Below are 25,558 nucleotides of genomic sequence, written 5' to 3'. Positions count from 1 at the left end.
TGCCGTATACGCGTAGAGACAAAAGGCGAAGAAAGAATGAAAAAAATGGGAAAAAAGGAAAACACGTTGGTCCTGTGTGTGTATGTGTGAACAAAAAGCCGAAGAAGAAGAGAGAGAAATCGTCAGCCATTATTCTTTTTCCGACTTCCCAATGCTTCCCATGATGCAGTTTTTTTTTATTCCCTTGGCTTTTTTGTTTCGCTGTTTATCCGGCCCGCCTTCGACACCACCCACACACCCCCTCCTCGCGACGGCAAGGAGGGACTCTATGGACGAATAGATATAGCTGCTGGGATATATGTAGTATAAGAGATAGCGGGCATCCAAGTACGTATGGCCACTTGGTTCGCCCATCTCTTCTTCTTCTTCTTCTTCTTCCCGCACCAGGTGATAGAAATCATACGCATGAGGTGTTTTACAGTTCGTTCCGAGAGAATCCCTTAGCTCTCCTTATTCGCTTCGGCTTCCGTCTCTCTCTCTCTCTCCCTCTTTCTCTCAATCGCCTTTTCTCAGGGCTTATACCGTCGTCCCTATATACCCACTACAAAGTGTTTGTCTTTCGGCCGGAATGAAAGCCCAGTCTGCACTGGGCCTTCGCTCCCGTTGAACGTGCGCCAAATTCAACCAAGTTCTTGTTTTGGTTTTGGTTTTGGTTTTTAAAATCGTTCGTTTAACTTATTGGTCTATTGGTTCATCCAGTGAAAAATTTCCAGCAGCATCAGCTTATTCGTTCCGGCGTCTTCTACTGTATATTTTTGTTTTGTGCGCGTTCGGTTCTTGTAGAATCGTTGCCCGAAATATTTCGTGTTGTTTGCTGCGCATCCGCTGGCGAGATGATGAAGCTGGTCGGCCAATTCGGTTCGATCCGTGCACGATTTTCCATTCGTCACCTGTTCCTGTTTAGTGCCTCGGCTCTGCTGGTCATTGTCACCTACCGGCCGTATAGCAACAACAATAGTCCCGTCTTGTCGGCCGCCGTTGCCGAGAATGCTGACGTCATCGATTCCGATCATCCCACCAGCAGCAAAGAGTAAGTACATTTATACACACCTGGGCACGGTGACAACGGCTAGAGGAGACCGACCGTCATGCCGACGCTGCACGCAACTGTAAGGTTCCTTGACCCACGCCGCGCTCTTCGTCGTCGCCAGGCGTTTCTTTTTTATCATTTCCACGCGCAATAACTTCCAAGGCTCGTTAAAATTCGTTGGTTTTATTAAGTGCTGACTCTAGTTATTATTTTCCACCCACCCTTCGTGTGCAAGACTTTTGGCGTTTTGCGTTACAGAAAATTGTCTGATCTCTTCGGTTCGCTGTTTTAGTTCATAATAATTCTATTTTGTCTTTCCTTTTGAGCTGTCGTTATCATTGTTCACCATTGTTTTTGCAGAAATAAGGTGACCACTCGTGTTAAGTTAGTCTTTTGTAATTACTAATTAACGAATAGAAAAAAGAAGGAAAGCGAAACTGGAAAATAAAACACCGTGGGATCTTGAAGTACGGCCAGACCATCAGTTGACTATGCGACACACATCGATTTGCTTCGGTTGTTCCTGTTGCATCCCATCCTTTTTGTTCTGGAATATTTTTATGAAAAAATTCGGATGAATTAAATGATTTGCGGTGGGCATTTAGCCCAACCTGTAGATCCCCCAGGTTTATCCGTAGGGTTCCTTCGTTATAATAATAACGAAACAATGTTTTCGTTGCCCCTTTCGTTGAAGTTCGTTATTTTGATGCTAATTAACGCAGTTGTTGTCGGGACCATTTTCAGTTCCTAAAGTGGAATGATTCCAATTATAAATCAACCGAACGGTGGACGATCCTCTCACCCGATTCTGCACGCGCGTGTGCTATTATACACACATCTCTCTTTTCTGAATGGGTTTGGCTTTCCAAATCGATCGTTCATTCTCTTTCAGTTCACACGCCCTGTTTTGTGTGTTTTGTGCGAGGTTTTGTGTTTAGTCGTCGAGCTGCTCAGTCGGCCTATACCCGGAATCGAGGTGGCCTTCTTTCTCATCATCTCTCGGCTCTGTTTGTCTATTTTCTTTTCAATTCATCATCGCAATTTTCCGCTTTTATACATGTGGTCCCACGTTGACAGATGCCAACCGGTCAACAAAATCGCCTTCATGAAAACGCACAAGTGCGCCAGTTCCACCATTGAGAACGTTTTGTTCAGGTACGAAGACTCACTGAATTTTTTTCCGTACCTAAATAATAGTTAACAATAAGAGTTATTCAGTAAGAAGCTATAGGATCTATTCCTTATAATATAATGTATATCATTAATTCGTTTCAGATTGTTAGCCACAGGACTCGTTAACTATTGTCTCTTGTGATTTTATGTTGCATTTTCTAAAGCTCACAAGTCACGGTGTGATTTTTATTGATTTCGATGATTGTATCCGTTTTTCCTTGTCACCCCCGTATACACACACACACGTATAGACACGCACTGCGAGAGAATTTGAACGTGGCCATGCCGCTGAAGGGCAACTACCTATCGCGGACGGAGTTATTCAATCGAAGTTCCGTTCTGAATACGCCATGGGGGGGCCTGCCCGTGGACATTTTCACGTTGCACAACCGCTGGAATCGCGACCAAGTCATGGCTCTCATGGGCCCGTCGACGTTCGCTTTCAGCGTCGTCCGTGATCCCGTTGACCAGTTCGAGTCGCTCTACAATTACATGGGCTTGAGGTCCACCTACAAAACGGTAAACGGACCATTTTACACGTCCAACCCTTTTTTTTCCTAATTTATGGGCAACGCCCGTCGCTGCTTTTTTCCTGGTCTCGTCTCAGACGATTTTTATTTCGTTGGGTTATCGCTAAAAGGTGTTTGTACCGCTCATACCGTTTATCTACTTTAGGACTTGAAAGGATTTGTCCGGATGTTGCGGAACAACCAGAGCGTCATCGACCACAAACCGCGGGGCGGGATGGGCCGTTTCGGTCGCAACCAAATCGCCTTCGACTGGGGAGTCTCTCCGAAACTCTTTAACAAAGATCCTGAAATTATCCGGGAACGGATCGAGCAACTGGACGACCAGTTCGAATTGGTTTTGATCGCCGAAAGGATGGAAGAATCGCTCGTCTTGCTGGCCGATCGTCTGTGCTGGCCTCTGGAGTACGTCACCCATTTGGATCTGAACGTCCGCAAACCTGAGCGAACCGTTCAACTGGAGGAGGACGAACGCCAAATCCTGGGCAATTGGCTCAATTTCGACACCAGCATCTACGAGTATTTCAGCCGGCGCTTCGACGACCACGTCGCCCGTTTCAACTCGGTGGCCGGCCAATCCGATCGCATGGAGGAACAGGTGCGGCTCCTGCGTCAATCCAACCTGCAACTGCAAGAGCGCTGCGTGATCCAGCGTGTCGGCAACGAAAAGCTCCGAGGCAAATTTCTGGAAACGCACAACGATACTTTCGGTTATCTCATCCAGCCGTAAGTGCCTGATATTCATAACGGAAAAATACCCGAGTCGATAGTCATTTGTTTTTTGTTTTTTATGATTATGATTCTTAATATTACATTCCATATGCCGCGCGGTTTTCCCATGGCATTCGTTTATCGTTGCAACAGGAATAAGCCGGACTGCGACCCATACGCCATGAGCGAGCCGGCCTACCTCCGCCTCTTCCGCGAGAAATTGACCCAGCGTGCCAAAATGGCCTTGAAAAGGAACCCGTTCCTTGTCGCAACGTCCGCCAGCAGATCCAACTGAATCGAATCGCACATCATAACACGTCCAGCGCCAAACCGAAAAGAAAAATGGGCCCAGCTACAACATATCTAAAAAATCGACGCAATGAATAGAAAAGAAGAAAAATTAACGAAAAAGGGAGAAAATAATTTAATACTGATTTGTGTTGAAGGAGAAAATATGATGCCGGGTGGCCTGGCATTTTTTAGCTCGGCCCTGTGATGTTTTTTTTTTCTTCTTCTTCTTCTTCTTTCACTTGTGATGTTTTCTCTGACTTGTTCCGACTGACTTTTGCAGCCTCTTTCCGATTCTTTCCAACGTTCGAAGCTCGTGAATCCGATTCTTGATTGTAAATTATGACCCTCGATTGAATATATATTTATACCGTATAGGAGAAAGAGAAGATCGAAGCAGATGGAAGCGGATCGTTTCTGGTTCAGAAATGACCAAACTCGTGGGGTAATAAACTCTGAACGTGAATTCTTAATGTTTTCTCTCCTTCCTTTTTCTTTTCTTTCGCCAAGTGAATGGTCCGTGTGTGTGTGTGTGTGTGTGTCTATGTGACGGGGACTGGCAGTAAAAAAAAAAAAGTGGCCGTTGCGTAAGTCTCGGAACAAAATACAGGTGTTATTTATTGCATTTATACACACAAATAACGTAGACACTGAAAGAGGCGGGAGGGACGGCGGGTGGGCGGCATGTAGGGAATATAATATGAATTTCTTCTGTGGGTTCAAGAAATATCGAGGGGAGAAAAGAGAGAGGAGGGCAACAGTCAAAAGAAATGCGTCAAAACGGAATTCACATTTCAGAAAAAGGAAAAAAAAAAAGAGAAAAAAAAAAGGAAAAAAGCTAGCAGAAAGGAATAGATAATAATAATGGCAGGTTGAACTGGAGAAACCGCTTCGACACCGAGCAAGGGGAACAAACATCCTATACAGGTTAACATTTGTTGCCTTTACTGTTTTTTTTTTATTTATTATTTTATTTTGAAATTTTTTTAGATTTTTTTTTTTTACTTGAAGATTTGCAAATTATTTCGAATAAGATGACAATCTGCATTCTCCTGTTAATTTTTTTTATATTAAAAAAAAATGGCAGATTTATTTACATTAGTCACATGCACGCACACACACACATACACACACACACACACACAGATAAAAAAAACATACATGTGGGTTTTTTCGTGACGGGATGAGGTTGAATAATGAATCCAAAAACAACAACAACAATTTCTCCGGGACAAATATAAACTGGCGTGTCGGTCGCTGCGGTTGTTCGTCGATATTATATAATACTGAGATTTAAAGAATGAAGAAAAAATAATAATAATAATAATAATAAAAAGGGGAGAAATAATAATTATAGTAATAATAATAATAATTGACGGATATTAGAATGCATGAATGATTTCAAAAAAGAATAAATGACGATGATCGAAGTTAAAGATGAATGTGTTACAGCGAAATGGTTATCTTTTGTGTGGTTGAAAGGGAAAAAAAAGAGACGCGGGATACAACTTGAAAAAGTCTCGAAACAATTAAAAATTGTTTGAAACGTTTTTTTTTTGTTTTTTTGGGGGGTGCAGTTGCTCATGTCGTTTAATCGTGTCACATGCAGGTGTGCACTTCAACTTCGCGCAGACACGTTTTGCAGTGGACAGAGCAGCACCAGTGGAATTTGCACATGCACCGCTCGGCCCTCCTTTCCCGGTGGCTCTTGTAGCCTCGATTGCAGCAGAGCAGGTCACATCCGTCGATAGCTTTCGACGTCTGTTTTGATTCATTTGAATTCGTATTTAATATACGAGTACGGAAAATTGTATTTTTTTTTTTTTTAATTTAAATTTTACTTTATTGCAAGGGCGTCCGTGGGTGCCGAGCGATCCCGTTTTGGAGTCGTACTCGCAGTAATCTGGCGAGCGATCCAGGTAGACCAAATCGGCGTCCGTGTGCGGCTTGTAAGTTGGACTGCGCGGCACCAGGTGGCGTCGCGAGCCGGAATGCGACGTCCGCGGCTCCACCTCCGTGGCGCTATCAAATTTCTCCTTCAACTGCTCGCCGATCTGTAATAGCATTTCATCAACAGCAACAACAAAAAAGAAAAAGGCCGATGGTAAATAATACACACACCAGTCGGCAGACGGCTCTACTAATTATTTCAACATCAATTTCTCCCTAAATTCTGGATATTATACGCCCGCCCCTATATAAGAACTGGAATCATAACAATCGTCCTCCGCAACATCTCTTGAGCCCTTATTAAACATGTACGAAGAAAAAGTCTAGACGACATGTGAGAGAATCAAAAGTCTAGTCGTTCATTATACAAAAATCTAGCAGGATATTTTCTGTAATATTCTCTCGACAATTAAGACAATCACCACCAAATAAGTTCTCAGTCCTTTTTACTACCACACATTTTCGGGGGGTCATTTCATTTTTTCTTGGTTGTTTGTTTTTCTTTGTTAAGTCTCTTGTCCTCGACTCGTTCGAACAATACGATGGGTCCCGTTAGACCCAGAAAATGGTCCACCACTTTTTTTTTTTTTTTCTGAACGAGATAATTTGATTGCATCAAGGACATAAAAGGAGAAAACGAAATATTTTTGTTTTCTTCTTCTTTTGTTTTTCTAGTGAGTGTGTGTGTCTTGAAATATTCACGTTTCATTTTGTTTTCTTTCATTTGGAATTGGATCGAGAGTCTCTCTCTCTCTTCTCTTCTCTCCGAGGAAAGGGGACCCAGCCATATAGGCCCCGAGCATTTTTGTAATTAGCAATTCCTCGTCGTTGTTTCGTTTCATCTCGTTTCGTGAGAGCGCGGCATCATGCACGGCAGCGATGAAGAGATAAATTTTCCCCAGCGACGCTCTTGGGCTTGGCCAGCAATTTTCCCGAGCGAAAAGATGTGCGCGCTCATTAAAGACGTCAGACGAGAGCGCGGGCCAACGTCAAATCAACTCTCGGAGCCAATTCCAAAGAGGCCCGTGAAGAAGAAGAAGAAGAAGTAGAAGAAATGATATGAAAATGAACGGGAAAATATGCGAATAATAAACTAATCGGACGCATTCCTATTCCGCGCATTCATCGTTTCCGCCTGGCTATTTCTCTCTGCTGCTGACTGCTGTGTTATTCATTTATTTATAGACACGATGGATCGTCACTCACCTCGCGGAAGGACGGCATGGCTTTCCAGCAGGTCCTCAGCTCACACGAACCTGAAAATAATAATCACCAACCAAAAAAACACAAAAATAAAAAAATATTTCCAAATTCATTCGGATGATATTGACTAGAGGTCCATTCGGAGAGAGGGAGGACGACGGACGGAGCGAAAAAAGATATGAGAGCTAGAGAGAATTCAACGGTGCGTAAATGGAACACGAACCTGACACGCCGTGGCATTTGCATTCAATCCTCATGCTTTTCTCGATGATCTGTCAAGAAACGAAAGAAAAGAAAGAAAGAAAGAGAAAAATAACATCAGACACATCAGTGACATTCGTGAATATAAGGCGCATATAGTGGACGTCAGTAACAACAACAAAAAAAGAAAAAGGAAAAATCGAAGAAATCGTATAAGGACATATGGGAGAATCGAAATAAGCAAAGCAGAAAAAGGTCCTGCGCTGCTGTCGTCCCTTCAAGCCAGCTGTCAGGCGACCTGTCACAGCCCCGAGATGCAACAGCAACAAACAACAACGGCTTGATATGACGTGAAAATGCAAAGTGACAGGTCACTATGAACGTGTGTGTGTGTGTGTGTAGACATCAGAAATGTCTTTCTTTCTTCTCTCGGTCTCTCTCTTGGGCGTAGTATGGAAGCCCCCAGCTCTATACTCTGAACTGTGCTATCTCCCCCCCAGACACAATGTCACCATTTCTGTCCCTGGTCGAGACAAATGAACAGCGTGACTGCATCTGCTCTTCAATGAACCTCTGGCGCTCGGCTTTTATTCAATCCATTTTCGATATCGATAGCTAATCCCTCTCTGCTGGCGAATCGTGACGGATGACGCTGGATTCTCTCCTCCCCAGCCCCTCCACCATCGATGGTGGGCGAATCGCGGGGGGATATCCCCCCTACCTCTCTCTGTCTGTTTGACAGCTCCAAAAAACAGTCCGACAAGGATCAACTGGGGAGAGAGCAAAAGAGAGGGAGGTCTTGTCGTCCGTCTGTTATTTGGCTGCGTGCAGCTGTACAGAAGAGAGACGGAACAAACGGACAGGAAAGCGAATAAAAGGGACATGGAGTTTTTGACATGTTGACGTTTGAAACGCGCGCGCGCGCTCTCGCTCGCGCCTCTCTTTACATCTCCTCCCTCGCGCTTGTGTGCGTTTTTGAACGGGCCGGTTTTCACCTGTCAGATGCTGGGCAACCTATCCGATGGGCTCACATTCTTCTCTTTTTCTAGTTTTTCTCATGACCGTCCAAAGTTACAAACTTCTCTCTCTTTCTCTCTCTTGTTGGCCAGCAGACACCATAGATATACTTCCCGGTGCGTATTCAATACCAATCAAACGTGTCTATGGACCTACACAACACACACAAATACCTTGTACTATTTTTTTTCTCCCCCCATTTTTTGTGTGTTATTGTTGCTTGAAAAATAGACGGAATATATATTTATATGTATAGTCCCTTGGCCAAATAACAATGAAAATCTATATAAGATTTCTTATCTCCGACTCTCTCTCTCTCTCTCTTTCTCCAGGCCCCCATGGTATATAGGCATGTACTATGCTGTGTGTGCTATTGTGTAATGTGGGAAGTTTGGAACTCGTTTTCTAGCCCACCACAACACAATCATCTCCCGCTATATGGACAACACAACCAGTGGAAACCACCGCACACACACACAAATCCGAGAAAAAAGCATTCTTTTTTTTCTTCTTTCTTGCCACTCTCCACTCTCCTCTCGGCCATCCGCGGCAGCACTCTGCTGGGCTGGTGATTCGATAACGAGCCGCATTCCCTCGGCCTGGCTGGGAAATGATTGTCCTATCGCATTCTATTGGTACCGAGATGGGCCAAGGCAGTAAGAAGGAAAGGTATACACACAGACGGATATCGACTCTTATATTAAGTCCTCTTTATCGCGCCCAACACCGCCATACTTTCGGCCAGCAGAGAGACAGAAATTTTTTTTAGACTTTTCTGTTTCGTTTCATTTGATCATTATTCTTTCGGACGGCTTTTAATTTAAAGCCAATTTCGATAGAGAGAATAAGAGAGTCAGTTAGTACCTTGCGTCCGGCTTCGTTGTTGTGCAGGTTCATGAGGGCCCGCCAGATTTGCATTTGCTGCTGGGCGGCCGCCGTCCCGTTGAGATTGGCTTTGGGTTTGCGCTTGGAGAATCGGTGCTCGCGGGCGTCGACAAACGTCCGCGAGAAGCTGGTGCCAAAGTGGACGTTGTCCGAGCAGCCGGCCCACTGGAATCCTTCGGGCGAAGCTCCGCGCACCGTCCGGTCGCAGCCGCAGTCGTCCAGCTCACCGGCCGAGCAGGCCCGCGTCAGAGCGTGCGCCACGCCGGCGGCCGAAATGGCGTGCACGAAGGCCGCCTCCCGAGTGCCTGTACATACGCACGATCACAAAAAATGCGTCGAGAGTACAAAAGTCAGAAGAGAAAGAAGAAAAAGAAAGAAAGAGAGGGAGGATTAGTTAGTTGATGAGCGGCACATAGCGCGTCGTATAATCACGGCACAATCACGACAAGTCAAGGATCGATACATCAAGTCATCATCACGATTCCTCCTCCTCTAACGTGCAGATGAGCCACCACTTTTAAGCGAGTAGTCGGTGGTGGTGGTGCTGAGAAACGGACTGATGTGCGTGCCCAGCTGCAGCTGCACTTTTAGATTTCTTCCAACTTCTTTTCTCTTCGATCACCTTGTCTTATTAACGCGTCCCGAAATTCGGCCGGCCTCTTCTTTCTCTTTTTTTGAGCCCTTTTTCCTTTCGGTTCGGTTACATCCATTAACTAGGCTGATTACAACCCCAATTCCTCTAGGCCTGCGCCCACAATATAAGAAACGGGAGAGTAGAGAAAGGGAGAAATAAGAAAATAAGAAAGAAAGAAAAAAAAGAGAGTTTGATTAGATCTACGCCACAAGGGCAGCGCTAATCACTTCATTGGAACGCCAGAGTCGACTACTTTCCACGTCGGAAATATGTGTACTGGACTAGAGAGATAACCTACATTGGAATATCGAAACGCGGAGGCCCGGATGAATTTCTTTTGCTGGGACATCCAAGACATCAACTTACAAATGGCTTGATTTAAAAAATAAGAAAACTAAATTGGAACAAAAAAAGGTGGAAGTTGTGAGGTCGATCTGATGGAAGAGAAGGGTCATGTCTTCATTGCTGGAGGGCGCTGCTGTGATGCAACAGCCACGACCAAAATTTTTTTATTCCAGCTGAGAGCCGCAACTGATTTATGGCAACTGCCAGCGTCGATGGCGAGAACAAGATTAGACCCATTTTTTTGTTGTTGTTGTTGTTGTTTCTCTTAGTTTGCCAAGGTGAATAATGCGCACTGGCATTTGTTTTAACTTGTAGCCCAACATTGTCTTTCGCAGTCCTTCAACATTCTTGGCTTTTGAACATTTATTTTGGGTTTGCGTCTTATATAGTCGTGCGAAGCCCGTGACCCACAACGACGAAAATGTCGGGTCGAATTAAACAACGTCCGCAAGTTGATTTTTGGAGACTTCATTATATTATTAACGCGCCGTGATGTTTTGACTCTCCAGTTTGATCGTAAAGGAGCAGCGCGCTTCTTTATTTAAAAAAACAAAAAGCTTTGCGGTTCAGCTGGCCGGCGTGACCGTTTCGTGAAAAAACCTTTATTGTAATTGATCCCGGCGCAACTGGCGGCGGTGGTAGTATTGTCAGGTTGTAAGCCGCATTCCAACATGATTGTTATGACCGAAACTGCTGGCCAAAACCGCCCGCGCAACTTCTACACCACCACCGACACCGTTGCGATGTTGTTTGTTGCATAATTGTCCAAACGAGACCACGAAACGGCCGGACCAATTACATCGGCACCACCACGCATGAGCGAGCACTCACGTCCGCCCGCCCGTCCGTCCGTCATAAATCTCCAAAACAAGAAGATGAAGGACTTAACATATTTGTGGCTTGACGTATAGACTCTTTTATTTTATTCATTTATTGCGTATCGCTATACTCTCTCTCTCTCTCTACTGGTGTAGCCTGTATATAATATAATACAGTCCCGAAATGAGTTATTTATCTATACAGACAATCCCTGTGTGCAGTTTTTTCTATTACAGCCGGGCGACTGGGAATTGTTGTCTTTCCAATTTCTCTTTTATTACTTTCCGTTGGCATTAAGGTATATAATGTAGACATGGAGGACTGAGTTAGCAACACGCCCAAATGAAAATGCACATGTCGGCATTAAAAGAATAAAAAAAAGCCAATAGCCGCCGCTTTGGATTGGGACGATGAAAACGGCCGCGATGGGACCCGCTTTGGGCGGGGGGAAAAACACACAACGACAAGAGTCCCCCCCCCCCCAACACACAAGAAACCGAGCGATTCCAGCAACAAACAGCTCGTTAGAGTCGTTAGCTTATTAGTTTCGACTTATTAGTTTTCCATCGGGGCATTCTTTGGCTTGACTCGATTCTTTCTCCGATCATTACGTCCGGGGCTAAAAGGAAAAGAAAAGAAAAAAAGAAGAAAAGAAATTCCCGGTGCAATAGGTATATATATATACACGCACATGTCGACTCGGCAATATCGCTCTCTATATGCGCTGCTGCTATCGGCGTGAATGGCTCATTAATTCTGATTTAATAGCCGAAAAACAAAAGGACAAAAACATTTTTTTTTTTTAAGAAGAAAAAGAAAAATGGCTAGGCGATTGAGACAACACACAACCGGTTCAGCTAATCGAAATGGCCAATGCTTATGACTTGGTTATTAACCTCTTTTTCAGCCGTTATTGATTTTGTAACATTGGACCCAAAGGGATTTTTTTTTCCCCGTATATAGTATCTGTCAACGCATATTTCCAAACAAGATATATGTTCAAAATCATAGCGGCCATGTTTAGACTGGTGAAAGTTGAACTTTTTTTTTTTTTTTTTTTTTGTTACAAGAAATATTCGGTCGTATAGTAGATTTATGGTAATAGTAGAAATATAGAGAATATGTCTTAGTTATAGATAGAACGAGATTTCGTTACCTCCGGGAACAACGGGGTTAGGTCCGAAGGGCGACGACGGAGTTTTCCGGGGCTTGGGAGGTTTGGCTTTGTACGGGCCGTCGCTTCGCGTCACGTTGGAGTAGAGATCACGGCTCACTGTTGACGTTGTTGTAAATATCCCAAAATGTTGAAACAACACAGACAAAAAGGAGATGGTTATAAGAAAAAATACCGTCGTCAAAATCATTTGTCAGAATGAAAAATCTGAAAGAAATTATCATTTATTTTTTAAAAACATATTTCTTCTTTCGGGTTTTCTTTCATTGGCGCCATTCCCAATTTATTCGTGACAGAGTTGAACAACACTTGCGTACAACTGCGTACACAATGGAGAATGCGGCAAATAGACATAGTTTGCTTGGCTGACGATTACATCGCAATGATTCATTTTTAATATCAAATTCTTTTATTTTTTTTTTTAAACTTGTTTTCTTTTTCCCACAGCAGCGAGTTCAAGTCAAAGGAAACCAACTACTACTGCGAGTTTTTAACCTTTTGCTGTTGTTCTTTTTTTTTATTTTTTCAAATAAACGGCCTTTTGAGAGAGAAAAAAAGAAATTGAGTTGAATGTCCCACAGCAGCGGCGGGAAAAAAAGCGCTGCTGTCCTTATTACACAAACGGACCAAAGTGGCATGTCGGCTGTCTATTTGCCTTAATATTGCTATTCATTTCATAATGAAAAGACGAAATTCTTCGACCTTATTCACACTCTTTTTTAAATCTCAAATTTCTTTGGCGCTCAAATCTCCCAAAAGAAAAAGAAAAAACTAATCTAACCTATACACTTATACAGCCGTATACAACTTAAAAAATGCCACTACGGTACATTTTATAATATTCTAGGCAGTGTGCCGAATATAAGCCACAAGGATATATACATATATAGTGCCGGCCAACAGTTGTGCCGTATAGCGCCCAGCACACATGTTGATCGGTGAATAAATGTCCAAGAGTCGTAGTATAGTTGGGTCGGCGACTGTATCTAGAGTGAGTGGTTTTGTATCTATACCTTTGGCGGTTTTCCTTTTATTGTTGGTGGAAGGAGAGGCTTGAGGCGGCGGCGGCATGCCGGCCAGAGGGACGATGGTGGGCAGCTGTCGGCCGCTGGTCGCCGCTCCGGCCGTCTCGTCCAAGGTGGAGCAATTCCAGCGTCTGGTGCGAAACTGGAACTTGCATTCGTCGATGGCCCGGCTGGCGCCCGTCTGGACGCTCATCATGAAACCCGGGTGCTTCTTGCAGAACTGCACTTGCTTCGTATCCAGCGTCTCGGCCAGCTGGTCGCAGATGGATGGCGTCCCGATCGCCGCCGAGGCTACCGCGCTCGACCGCGACAAAGCCCTGCAAAATGAAATGAACGACGTCATTTAATAGAATATTATCCCAAAAAAGAAAAAGAAAAAAACCGATTGAATCAAAACATCCGTTGGGTATTGCACACGCACATTTTCCCAACGTGAATTCAAGTCGCATCAAATGGGAATCTAAAGACTCGTCGTCGATTTGGGTTTTGTTTTCTGCTTCCTCTTTATGACCTTTTATGGGAGGACGCCCGCTCTAAAAGACAGATCGTCCCGTATATAATTACTCGTAAGAAACCCAAAAACGAAACGTGAGTCGGGTAACAACAAAGTTGATGACCGCGCCGACGACGACAACGACGCGCAGATGGTGCGCTTATTCATTTGGTTTCTCTTCTTTCTTTTTATTTAGTTAATATTTATTTCTGGCGGGGAGGGGGGTATTCGTGTATTATAACAAGACTGATAGACAGTAATTCGGTCGGGAAGATGAGCGACACTATACACAACAGGCGGCGGGCGGTCTTCTTCTGTGTGTGTACGCGGGCGGAGCGTCGCGGGCCACTGATGCCTTTTTTTCAAAGGGGAGGCCCTTTTTTTCTTTGCCCCCTTCTCTCTCTCTCACAGACCGCAGTGCATAAATCTTCTATTAAGATCGTTTTGATTTTTTTTCTTTCCATTCTCCCTCAAACTCTCTCCTTCTCTCTCTTGAGTTGAGCTCTTTTTTTCTTATTCTCGAGTGTGTACACGTCCGTAGTGATTATTTATCCTCTATCGTCTATAGAGCGGGAGCTATAGATCATCACATATGCCCGGAGACCGAGTTCATTACAACGGCCTCTTTCCACTGCAGCAGATAAAAGAAAACGAGGGGTCTACCCAAAAAGTTCCCTTTATTTTTCCTTTTTGTCTTCTTTATAGAGTTGGGGTGATGTTCTTCTTCTTCTTCTTTGACGTGGACCGAACGGATACCAAAAAGAAGAAGAAGAAAAAAACAAACAAAGATGCCCTTGATCTTGATGACCGAAAATTCTTTATTTTTAAGTCAAAACAGAGCGCCAGATATTTAGAGGTTATTTACTGCTATAAAAAAATCTTTGGATCGAATGGGAAAAAGGTTGGCGGCGGCAACATCTGGGAGCGGTTTCAACTAGTTGATGGTATTTATTGTGTTTCTCTCGTTTTTTTTTTGAGCTAAAAGGAGCGGGAGATTCAAACGCACGGGCGTGCCACACAACGCGAGTCTTGTTATTTTTGGGGGCATTTCTTTCTTTTTTGACTTGTTAGACCTTTCTGACAAGATGACACGCGAAAGAGAGACGGGTATTTAAGTCCGCATAAAAACCTGCTTATCTCGGGTTGCCAATCTTTTAGGAATTCAGGCCTTTGTGTACGAGACCTTCGCCCCGTAGGGGGAATAAAAAACGATCGATATTGAAATGCTGTTGGAACCCAAACAAAATTGTATAATATTATAATAAGAAGCCATTTGTACTCGGTTGCGTGTGTGTGTCATTATAATAGCGGTGGGGGGAAACAAAAAAAGATGACAATCATTATTTTGACGTCCATTTGACAATATTTAGATTGAAGTCAAAGGGAGTGTATACGTATTTTCTTCCACTTTTTATGTGTTTATTTCATTTAGCCGGGGCTTTTGGGTGTCGTGTATCTGATTTGGGTTTATCTCTCTGGCCGTGGTCAGTCACTTAGCGTGTGGTCGTGAAAGCAAAAAAAAAGTTAAAAAAGTTAAAAAAGACAATGAAAAGGGGGAAGAAAAAACGAAGGAGAGAATCCTGCAACCCCGCAAGCGATCAACGGATGTGTCAGGAACAAAACCAAAAGAGAAGAAAAATGTAAGAGAGAATTTTGGGCGTTAAAGAAATACACACTTGAGTTTATTTTCCTTCTTCTTTTTCTAGAAGAAGAAGAAGAAGAAGAAAAAACACAAGTGTAAGTGAGGTGAACTGCTATATACCTTTATATATATTTCTCTTAGTTGCCCTGACGGACTATGGCTGTTGGTAATGACCGAAAAGGAGGGGGGGGGGGGGGTTCTTCCAAATAAGAGGAGAACCAGCGACGACTAATACACACACACACAGAGAACTTGAGAGAGAAAGAAAGAGCTAGACGAGCCCGAAAGAGCAGCAATATCTATCTCTCTCCCTTGTTTTGTTTTTTTTGTTTCCCTTCTCCTACTCACAAAGTGAACCTCTCTCTCTCTTCTCTTGGCTTTGAGCTGGTAACACAAGAGAGAGAGACGCAGAGGACAACGTCGATGGCAGCAACAGGGAAAGGCTTTTAATGCCGCGAAGGGCAAATGAGTTGGACTCTGAAGGCGATTTTTCATCCGTCCGCCGCACGTCCTCGTTCTTCTCTTTGAGCTGCGCTGGCCCATAAGCAAAAGAGCTTCTCTCTTTCCTCCTAGCGCCCCCCTCCCTCTTCCCGCCATCGTTGAAAGGTTCAAAAGTAAAACTAAACAACAAAATATCTGCTAATTGACTGGATAGTTTGGTATTTATCGACAGAGTTGGTTGTTAAGAGATAGAATAACTTTTGAAAGAAAGCAAAGCAAAAGAGCGATTTAAATCGAAGAATCAAAAGGGACGACGACGACGACGACAAGAATCGGAATCAGAAATAGAGTTGAGCGATAGTTTGTAATTGAAGAAGAGTTATGGTCTTATCGGGTTTGGGGATATTGCGACAGGTGAGCGAGACAAAAGACGCCCGGCCATTCGCTTTTGTCTTGTTGTGTAGAGTCGAGGCGATCGGCTTGGCTTTTATAGATGAGCTGGAAACCAAAAAAAGAAGAAGAAAACCCGTCCGGCATCCATTTTCGGGTTAAATTACACCAGCGCAATTCATTCAAAAGCTTCTGCTGCTGTCGCTTCTTGCGCCACATTAGCCACGCTTTGATTGTTCTTTTTCATTTTTTTGTTTCGTTTCCATCTGTGTGTTCTCTTCTTTAGAACGGACAAGAATGAAACAATAAGCTGAAGATGCGCCAGCAGAAGAGGGACCGAATCGGATTGCCGGAGCCCATAGGCCGCCGCCACCGCTATGTACGTTATATACTACAAGCAAATATGCACTGTAAATAATCGACAGGTTCTATACGACTATTGCCGGTTGTATTCTTATTCTTCTTTTCTCTTTTTGGCTCCCAGTTGTAACCCGAAACTAAAAAAAAAAAAAAAATATATCAAGTGAGAGATTTTGCTTTGCTGGACACCCAACGGCGAGCCGGAGAAAATGATGGGTTTGACCCCCTCGCTTATGATTAGTATGACGGTGCCGGGCCGCTCTTCTATGTTATTACTCTTTTTCTTTCTTTTTTCTTTTTTACCTGAGCTGCCGACTGGCACATGGCCAAAAAATAAAAATAATTTCTTTTCTTTTTTCTTTGGGGGTCTGTTGCCGTGATTTCCTCCTGTCGAGTGAACCCCCACGTGTACATGCTGTAGTGCTGTACGCCTTTCGACTATAAATCACGAGCTATAACGTCCGTCCGTCCGAGTTGTCAAGTTTTGCGGTGATATTTCGTCGCCCAAAACAGTTTCGAATGCTCATAACAGTCGACGCACTCGAGAAATGTATATTACACCAACGAATCTATATATTTCTCACCACTGGACGTTTTTCTACTCATATAACGTGTTGTCTGCTGCCCTCCCTTTTGATGGCGCAACATTTTCCTATATAAGAATTTCAGATTTTTTTTTACGACGACGCTGTGGTCATTTCGATCTCAATTTTTTTCGGGGGAATGTTTTCTCGTTGGCTTTGACGACGTGAGAGAGAAGAGGCCCGTTGATAATTTCCTAGGCCTATACGAAGAAAAAAGAAAAAGAAAAAAATGCGGGGTGCTGTTTATATGTGTCCGGTGTGTTTCTTTTCTTTTGGTCGTCGAGGGTTTTTATTTTTTACTGCCCAGCGCTGCGTCGTATACTCGTATAGTATACATCTAATATGCGCTCACCTTTCCTATATGAGGATCATTAAACAATTGAGGCGAAAGGTGAGAAAGTGAGCCGTGTGTGTGAATGACCGGCGGATGCGAAAGACGTTAAAAAACCCACGTTCGACACACAGACATACACTTGCTCACAACTGGGCAGTCAAACAAAAAGCCATGTTTTACACGATCCACAGGGAGGGGGTATATATGGACTCGGGCGAAAAAGAAAAATATAATTTTTCTTTCTTTTTTTTAACAAGGCAAGACGGAAAATGAACTTACGAGTGGGGTCTAGCGGCCAGCTGTGAAATCTGGTACCTCTGATCAAACAAAACGAGAGAGAAAAAAAGGTGGACGACGAACCGACACACCCGAAAAAACAAGGGACACACACACACACACACAGAGAAAATGTGCCGCTGATGAGGTTTTACAACCCGTCGCCCTGTGGAATTTCCTACATCAGCCCTGTGCATAGATAGATAGAGAGTCCCCAGACAGAGAGGAAGTTCATCATCATCAAGTCTATATATTTACCTGCTCTTATTTCTTCTCATTTGATCTCATTAAAAAATATTAAAAAATGTTGTTTGACTATTTCTTCATTTTCTGGTGGCCGAGAAAATCATTCTTACACTCGCACTCTGAAATAGGGGGGAATGCGCGTGTTGGTTAATGGCATATCGAATCTGATTTTTCTTCTTCTTTTTCGGGTACCTCCCAACTCTTTCCCAATAATACAAGATCAAGAAAAAAAAGGAAAAATAATTAAACAGTAGCTCTGTTAGTGAACTCCCTTCATTTTGTCGGCCACACCTATCCACACAGCACACTGCGCTCAGTACTACATTATTTTTGGATTTTTTCAAGTGGAAAACATTCTCTCTATTCAGCAGAGAATACATTTTCTATTGTTTCAATTCCCTTGACAGTACAAGTATTTTCGCAGTTGTTTTGTTTTTCTTCTCCAAAGGATTTCGATGCGAAAAAAAAAAAAAAAAAAAAACACCAAATGAGAAAAACCAGAAAAAGAAAAAAGATTTTGTGGTGCAGGTATAATTGGTGTGTGTTGTCAGTCAGCGGCGAGGTCAACCAGTGTGGGGGTATATATAAATATCCGCATTCGATCCGAAAATGGATCGAACGGACACGGATTGCACCTTATCTCGCTGAGCAGCAGGAGGCCACGGAGCACAGCAGAGCCCCGCGCAATACTCGAGAGAGAGAAAGAGAATAAGACAAAAAGGAAGAAGACGCCGGGCACACTTGAAAGTTACAGCGGAAGTCTTTTAAGAGTTGATTCCCCACAGGATCGATCCTTCCATTAGCGCCCAAACAAGTCAAAGACAAAAATATTTCCCTTTTGGGTTCTTTTCCTCGGCATTCTGTCTGCAGCCTTCATTGTTTCCGCGTTGGAAAATAAAGCACTCTGGCGTCAGCCCAACCACCGACCCGAAAAAAGAAGAAAAAGAAAAACGCCATTCATTATAAGTAGCTATAAGCTATTACACCCATACTTGTGTGTATTATATTCCATGGAAAAGTAACTGGCAGGGGCTACCATTTACAGACACTCTCTCGTGCGCCGGGGAATGATTTGGCATCTCTCACTCTCTCCTCAACTTGTCAGCGATGATGATGGCCACGATTTCACGCACAAGAATATACGGAAAAAAGAAGAAGAAGGGGATTCAATCGCCGAGCGCAGAACACGCCTTCTCAATAGCTAAACACTATCCATCATTTCTTTCATGACTTTTTCCTTCTTCTTCTTCTTCTTCTTCTTCTCAGTTTTCTGGCCAGTTTAGAGAAGAAAACCAAATTCGATAGCGCAGCAGCAGCAGACACACTACGGCAAAGGCGTAAATCGTGATCGTCCTTCAGGGCTTTTTCGAGCGTGAACGAGGTAGCGGTTTTGATATCGCATCTACTATTACTACGCTACCGAAAAAATCAGAATGATGAGAACCTTTTTCTTTTTTTCCGCGGACAGGGGGGAAAGCACCGAACATTTAGCAATTTCTCCTAAACTCGCGCGCTGCTTGAAAAAGTATAAGGGATAATCAAAACGCCGATGGTCAAAACAAGTTGCCTTTTCTCTCTCGTTGCATTTTTACAGACGGCGGATGGAGTAGCAGCAGCGCACGAAAACCTTCCGCCGCGGTCGCTAGAGATGGGCGCCAATCAACAATTCGAAATGCGTTCGAGAGCGCCGACGGGCCTCTTGACTTGGTGACAACGGGCAATTCATCTGGACGGTGTATGGCCAGCCATAGACTCTAATCAGATGGAGCGGATAGAACTCGAGAAGAACCAAAAGGGACGGAAAAACTTGGACAAAAAGGTGTTCCTTTTTATTGGTCTGCCTCGGATTGTATTCATGAGACTATCGCGGGGGCTTCTCTCTCTCTCTTGTCATTGCAATAGCTGCTAGATGGCTTGTGTATTCGTATATGGATGGATGGATGGATGGAATAGATCTCAATTGTCAATTGCAGCCCCTATTTTGCGCGCGCGCCGGAGCGCACCGCCATCACCGCTACCCCGTCAATTTCACCTATACCAACCGTCGCCGCCATCACCAGGAGCACCGCCCGATTCCCCCCCCCAAAAGCGGTGCCGCCGCGGTGGAAGAAAAACCAAATTTTTCTCTTTACAGAACAACAACCGAGAGAGAAAAAAGGAGAGCGAGAGAGAGAGAAAAAGAAAAGAAAAATACTTTCCTATAGTTTCCCTTTTGTTTTGGGATTCTTTTTTTTCTTTCTTTTTTAAGAGCTACCTTTTTCTTTACCCATAGAGAGAGATACTATAGAGTTTAAAAACCCCGTAAAATAAAATAACATTCGATATGAAATATAGACGTGGGTTTATATAGACACAGCGATGCCGTCGTCCAGGACGGAATGTCCAGTTTGATTTTCTCGTTTCAATCTATTTTTACTCCTTCAAAGTCCTGTCCCCCCTCCCCCCGTCTATTTTGTACCAAAAAATGCATCAACAATGACAGATGACCGAAGAAGAAGAACAAGTCCAACAAAAGAACGGAAAACACAAAAATTAATCGATGGCTTTCTGATAGCCGACGACGAGAAGAGGCCGGGCGAGACCCTTGTGAATGCCTCAATCTCATCTCCTCTCGTACACGTTTGGTATGTCTATGGCCACATCTTTTGATTTTTAATATGCTCCATCTCTCTCTCTTTTATTTTTGAATAAAGAACAGAGAGAAAAAAAAACAACAGTCCGAAAGCGGACTCGAAGTGAATCTAGAATGTTGACTGAACCGTGTGGCCTAGCTTTTGTTCTTCTTCTTCTTCTTCTTTTGACCGGTCTGGATTCCATCGAGACCCATCTCGTCATAGCAGATCAACCCCCGACTGATTTTTTTTTTTCTTTTCCCATTTCCCATGACAGGAGTAGATAGTATAAGCATCGAGTTCTCTTTCTTTTGCGCTTCCATACATAATTCCATCACAACCCGACCATCCGGAATCACAAAAGCGTTCACAATAACTTTACAAGGGTTGTGCAAAAGGATTTCTGTTCACTCTTCGACGAGTTTCCTCCCCTTTTTTTCTTCCCCCTAATTCTATTTGAACCCTACGTAGATAATTCTGCCGCTCTGTGGATCATCGTGATTGCACCAGTCATAAAAGAAAATGTCCAAGGTATTTTATTTTATTTTATTTTTTTGCTTTAAGGGAATATAATGCTATGTGTGCGGATGGGTTTGATCCGTTAGGCTTCTTCCAAGATACCCAAAGTTCCCAAAAAGAAAACGTCGAAGTTATTGCTGTTTTTTCGCCCCCAAAATTTTTGGGCGGCCATCGCTGTGCGACCGAGTAAAAAAAAAAGATATTCCATCAATAAAAGAAACTTCACGTATTCCAAATACTTTTAAACACAAAAAAAGAAGAAGAAGAAGGTGACAAGTACAATACCGAGAAAGGGAGGAGGTTAGAAAAAAAAAGGTCTGCATGTCTAGTTGTGTGTGTTTTTTGTATTGGAACTCTTGGCCGGATTTTCCCAAAAACTATTTGTAGGAGGAGGATGCATCTTATACTATGTGGGCGCATGAATTTTCTATTTTTTTGTGTTGTTCTCTCTCGAACTCTACTTCGCCCATTTAACGAGAAATATTATTCAAATAAATTGTTTCTTCTTCTTTTTTATTTTCAAATTTATTTGGTATTCCATTTGAATATATCACACCTTCAGCATTGTTCTGTCCGGCAAGGATCGGTTGCCCGGCTGGGTCAGTTTTTGTAATTTCTTTTCCTTTTATTTTTCGTCCCTATAGCTCTTTTATTTCAAATGAAAAAAAAAAGGAAAGAAACAAAACACCCGGAATATTTCCTTAAACATTCATCGGAGATTTCAGCTGATTGATAGGGGTCCCGCTTTTTCTTTTGCTCTCCGCCGCGAAAGAGAGGGGGAGAATGGAAAATACAACGACCACAGAGCACAAGAAAAACAAGAGAAAATACAGTTGGACCTCATCACAGACGAGACCATGTTGCAGCAGCAGCTCTTACTAAAGCAGAAGAAGAAGCTTCTTCTTCTCCCGCCCGTGAAGCGCGATATGAATAAAACACGACACAGCAGCCCGACGGCATTGCTGACAAGCAGAAGCCAAGTCTCCTTTATTTCACTTTTTTCTACCTTTTTTTTTTTATTTTTTTAATATTTTTGATTCAGCATTTACTGTTGTGTGTGTGGCTGTTAAAAACTCCGTTTTCCGCCTCTCGTCACCCCGGGAACATTACCTACGACATGTCTACACACACACACACATATCCCGTTCTCCTCTGATGGATATTTCTCAACTCTTCTTCTTCTTCTTCTTTTGTGTGTGCTGTGTTCAATCCCCTTCATTCCTCTCGAGCGAAGATTGAAGTTGAAAAGAAATGTATTACAACCAACTATCATCTGAACCGAAATATATTTCGGACCGCTTGCTGCTACTATTATCTGCATCCTTTTATTTTTCTCGGAAAAGAATTCCCGAGCTTCACATCTTTTGTTGGTTTGTTGTCTATTTTTTTCTTTCTTTCTTTTGGCTTTTTTTTTTTCATTTGTTCCTCTTCAATCTCCAGTGAATGTCAAGCGCATCGACCCCAAGTATATTTCCATCGACCTGTCATTTGACGACGAGAGGAACAGCAGCAGAGCGCTGATTAACCGCACGACGAATAACGACAGGAGGCGGCCAAAGGGAAATAAGAGTCGGAGAGCTATACACAGAGAGAGAGAGGGAAATGGGGAGCCAAAAAAGATGAGAGGCAGCAGCAGCTAGCAGTTCACTGTTCAGTCGCCCGTTTCTCTTCTCATCACAATAACAGAGAAAGAACTATGTCCTCTCTTTCTCTCTCTCTCTCTCTCTCTCCGGTTATTTTCTTTTTCTTTCGTAAATGGGAACCTCCCTCACCGAAAGGGGGGGGGGGAAGAAAATAATTTACAAATAATCAAAGGGTTGATAGAGGAGAGCTGATGTGTAGTCTAGACGAAGGCGTCATTATTATACAACGGTTTTACGTAAGTGTGCCACACTCTTTGGGCGTCGCTCGGTTGTGTAGCGCGAAAAAATAAAAATAAAAATTCAAGTATTTAGGGAGAGAAAACACGCGACCAATCTCTCTCCCAAACTAGACGAGATGATTTATTTACAGGATCGTGTTACTGAACCGTTTGGCGCTATAACGAATCTCGTTAGATATACTAACAGCAGCACTTCTTACAGTATGCTACCAACGTCAATAATGTCCAGTCTTGTTCTGGATTGGCGAAACGCCCCCGTATTTTTAGCGCGCGTGAGTTCAGCGTTGCTGACGAGGCGACGGCCGCCGTCTGTTGTGTGTGTACCACTTATTCCTCTTCAATCATGTATACATTACGGGACGGAAGCGCCAAGAAACTGAAAGCAAAGTTCCTTCCGTCCGTGTTGACAGGACCGAGAAAATTTCGTTGCCTCTTTCACCCCCTTCTCACATTTCCCCAGTGGCTTCAGCGCACGGGCCTTTTGTTTAAAACTTGATAGCGCCGCGATCTAATTCGGTAACTAATGATCGTCGCCGTCTGGATGGGAAACCGTTTGTTATGATTTCTTTTCTTTTCAACGCGAGACACTTCACGTTAACTAGATATCTCTCCTTTTTGCCTTTTTAAACTTTTACAGAAATAACAAGCGAAATGGTAACAATGTCGACAGCCCACTCAAATGGAAAAAAAAATTGGAGATAAACTACAAAGTAGTTGTTCTCTAGCATTTGATCAAGTTGAATATAAGAAATATCAAAAGTCTATTAACTTACAGCCACTGTATAGCCGAAGCGGATTGAATAGCCAAAGTTGAGACAGCCACGACGACGACGACCAAGTTGAACCACTCCATTCGCTTCATCTTAGATTTCAAACTGCTGTTTGTGTTGTCCGTCCTTTATTACGAGAGAGAGAGAGAGAAAAAAAGCCGAAACACGCAATAGCACAAACACACACCGCCCCTCACGATATAATCCGGCACCGGAAGCAATTGGCCAGGTAATCTCCGCTTTTTTTTTCTTTTTACCTTTCCCCCCTTGTCCCCAAAGTTTTGATATGCCGACTCCAATGGTATAACTGGAGAAAATAAAGTGCACGGCACGCGGAACCGAGTTCTATTAACCAAACAGCACAGCAGACCTTCTTCAACAACAACAACGGAGAAGACGGGAAAGAAAAACCCAAATCAAATAACCTGGAAAAATAAAAACTCAAACGGGCGGTGTTAAGAGTACACACAACAAATACACAGCAAATTAACCACACACGTGTACACGACACTCACACGCGCACCTTCAAGTCTCGGATAGCACGCAACGACTGAATGGGAAAGAAAGAGAACTTGTCCGTCTCTTTTGCTCGGCTCTTTTTTCTTCTTTTTTTCTTTTTTTCTCTTTCGGTTTTTCGTTCCCCTTCCTTTTTTCTTTTACCTGTGCGTTCCAAGGCGCCGACCAATGGCGAGCGGCTGGCACAGTGTTCCTCTTACCAATAGAAAACGCGCGCAGCGGCGGCAGCAGCAGCAGCTCTGATGTGGTTCTACACACACATATGGAAGAATAGAATAGAATAGAGAAAATAAAGGTTCCACACTCACTCACACACACACACGCACACAGAGAGAGTCTAGTAGATATACGCAGCACAAATGCAATCCGTCTGATGGCGGAGCGCGCAGTCGTGTCGAATTGATCCAATCCACTTAGACAATCAGATAGGAAGAGAATGGAATTGGCAGGCCAAAAGAATGGGAAGATTTAGATGTAGAGTGTGCGGTGCAGTGTACATACTTAACATGTTCCACTCGAGAGGTGAGTATGATACGACCCGAACTAGTGACATGAGCCCCATGCAGGTATCCATCCCAGGTGGGCAGGGTTAAAGCGTCCGCAACAAATAGAAAAGAAAAGAAACGAAAAAAAGAGCTTATTATTGATTAGAAAAGTGAAAAATGAAAGATGTGTGTTTGTTTCTCTTTCTTTTTTCGCTTTCGAAACGAGAGAAACGGTTAGCAAGGCGGGGAATACAATGGCGGATTTTGGAACTTGGCGGGTCTTTTGCGGAAGCGCATAAAGGCGGATGGATGCAGAGAGAGAGTCTCGCCGTCAAAATCCGTGTCGGCACAAGAAGTAAAAGGAAAAAAAAGGGGGAAACATTTACCTTGAACATTTACCTCACCGTCTCCCTTGCCAATTCCAGGTACTATGGAATGAGAATAAAGAGCCAGACGGAATAAGAAAAACTCTCGGACTAAACAAAAAAGAAAAAAAGACAATCCAATCCATTTTGTTCGCTGAAAAAATAGACACAAGATAACCGAATAGAAATGTGAGTGTGTACGCACCAGACACACAGCGTATGGGTTTTGGTATTAATTGATTTTCTCCATTCATATATTGGGGATTACCTTAATCCTTTTTTCGATATGAAGTCTGACACTCTCTCGTTGTGGTTCCAAATGCGGACGGGGATAAAAAAAAAACTGTCGCCGGATAAGCATCGACTTTGCGAGGGATATGCGTCACCGCGTTCTAATATGACGACGACGCTCTACATGTGGAAATTTAATAAGATTGGGATTCTTTCTTATCGTTCGCTTCCAGAGTTTGTTTATATTCCCCAGCGCCCATGATTAGCTCTCTCTCTCCTCTACCCCCTCTGGATCTTTTGACTTGCTATATTTCTCTCTCTTGTTGAATGTTCAACTGATTATTTATCGAGGAAAGATCCACACCGCACCCCTCTATATATGTAAGAGACCCCCGATGGGCTTTTCAGAATCTATTTCATATGAAAAAGA

The 25,558-nt window shown here is 43.3% G+C and overlaps 2 protein-coding genes across 2 annotated transcripts; one reads left to right on the top strand and one right to left on the bottom strand.

The window, feature by feature from the left end:
• Positions 1–396: 396 nt before the first annotated feature.
• LOC124210400 (galactosylceramide sulfotransferase-like) lies at positions 397–4,354 on the top strand. Its single transcript, XM_046608444.1, has 5 exons — positions 397–1,030; positions 2,108–2,185; positions 2,455–2,722; positions 2,879–3,456; positions 3,595–4,354. Exons 1-5 carry the CDS (start codon positions 834–836, stop codon positions 3,734–3,736), a joined length of 1,263 nt encoding a protein of 420 aa, XP_046464400.1. The 5' UTR covers positions 397–833; the 3' UTR covers positions 3,737–4,354.
• LOC124210398 (protein Wnt-4-like) lies at positions 4,322–24,100 on the bottom strand. Its single transcript, XM_046608443.1, has 8 exons — positions 23,535–24,100; positions 12,971–13,299; positions 11,940–12,056; positions 8,965–9,290; positions 7,106–7,154; positions 6,886–6,935; positions 5,571–5,783; positions 4,322–5,490 (listed from the first exon to the last, which is right to left on the bottom strand). Exons 1-8 carry the CDS (start codon positions 23,621–23,623, stop codon positions 5,329–5,331), a joined length of 1,335 nt encoding a protein of 444 aa, XP_046464399.1. The 5' UTR covers positions 23,624–24,100; the 3' UTR covers positions 4,322–5,328.
• Between the last annotated feature and the right edge of the window lie 1,458 nt (positions 24,101–25,558).

This window comes from Daphnia pulex, chromosome 2 (genome assembly GCF_021134715.1).
Source record: "Daphnia pulex isolate KAP4 chromosome 2, ASM2113471v1".
NCBI lineage: Eukaryota > Metazoa > Arthropoda > Branchiopoda > Diplostraca > Daphniidae > Daphnia > Daphnia pulex.
The sequence above is the reverse complement of the archived record's forward strand: the minus strand, read 5'-3'. Positions and strand labels throughout refer to the sequence as shown.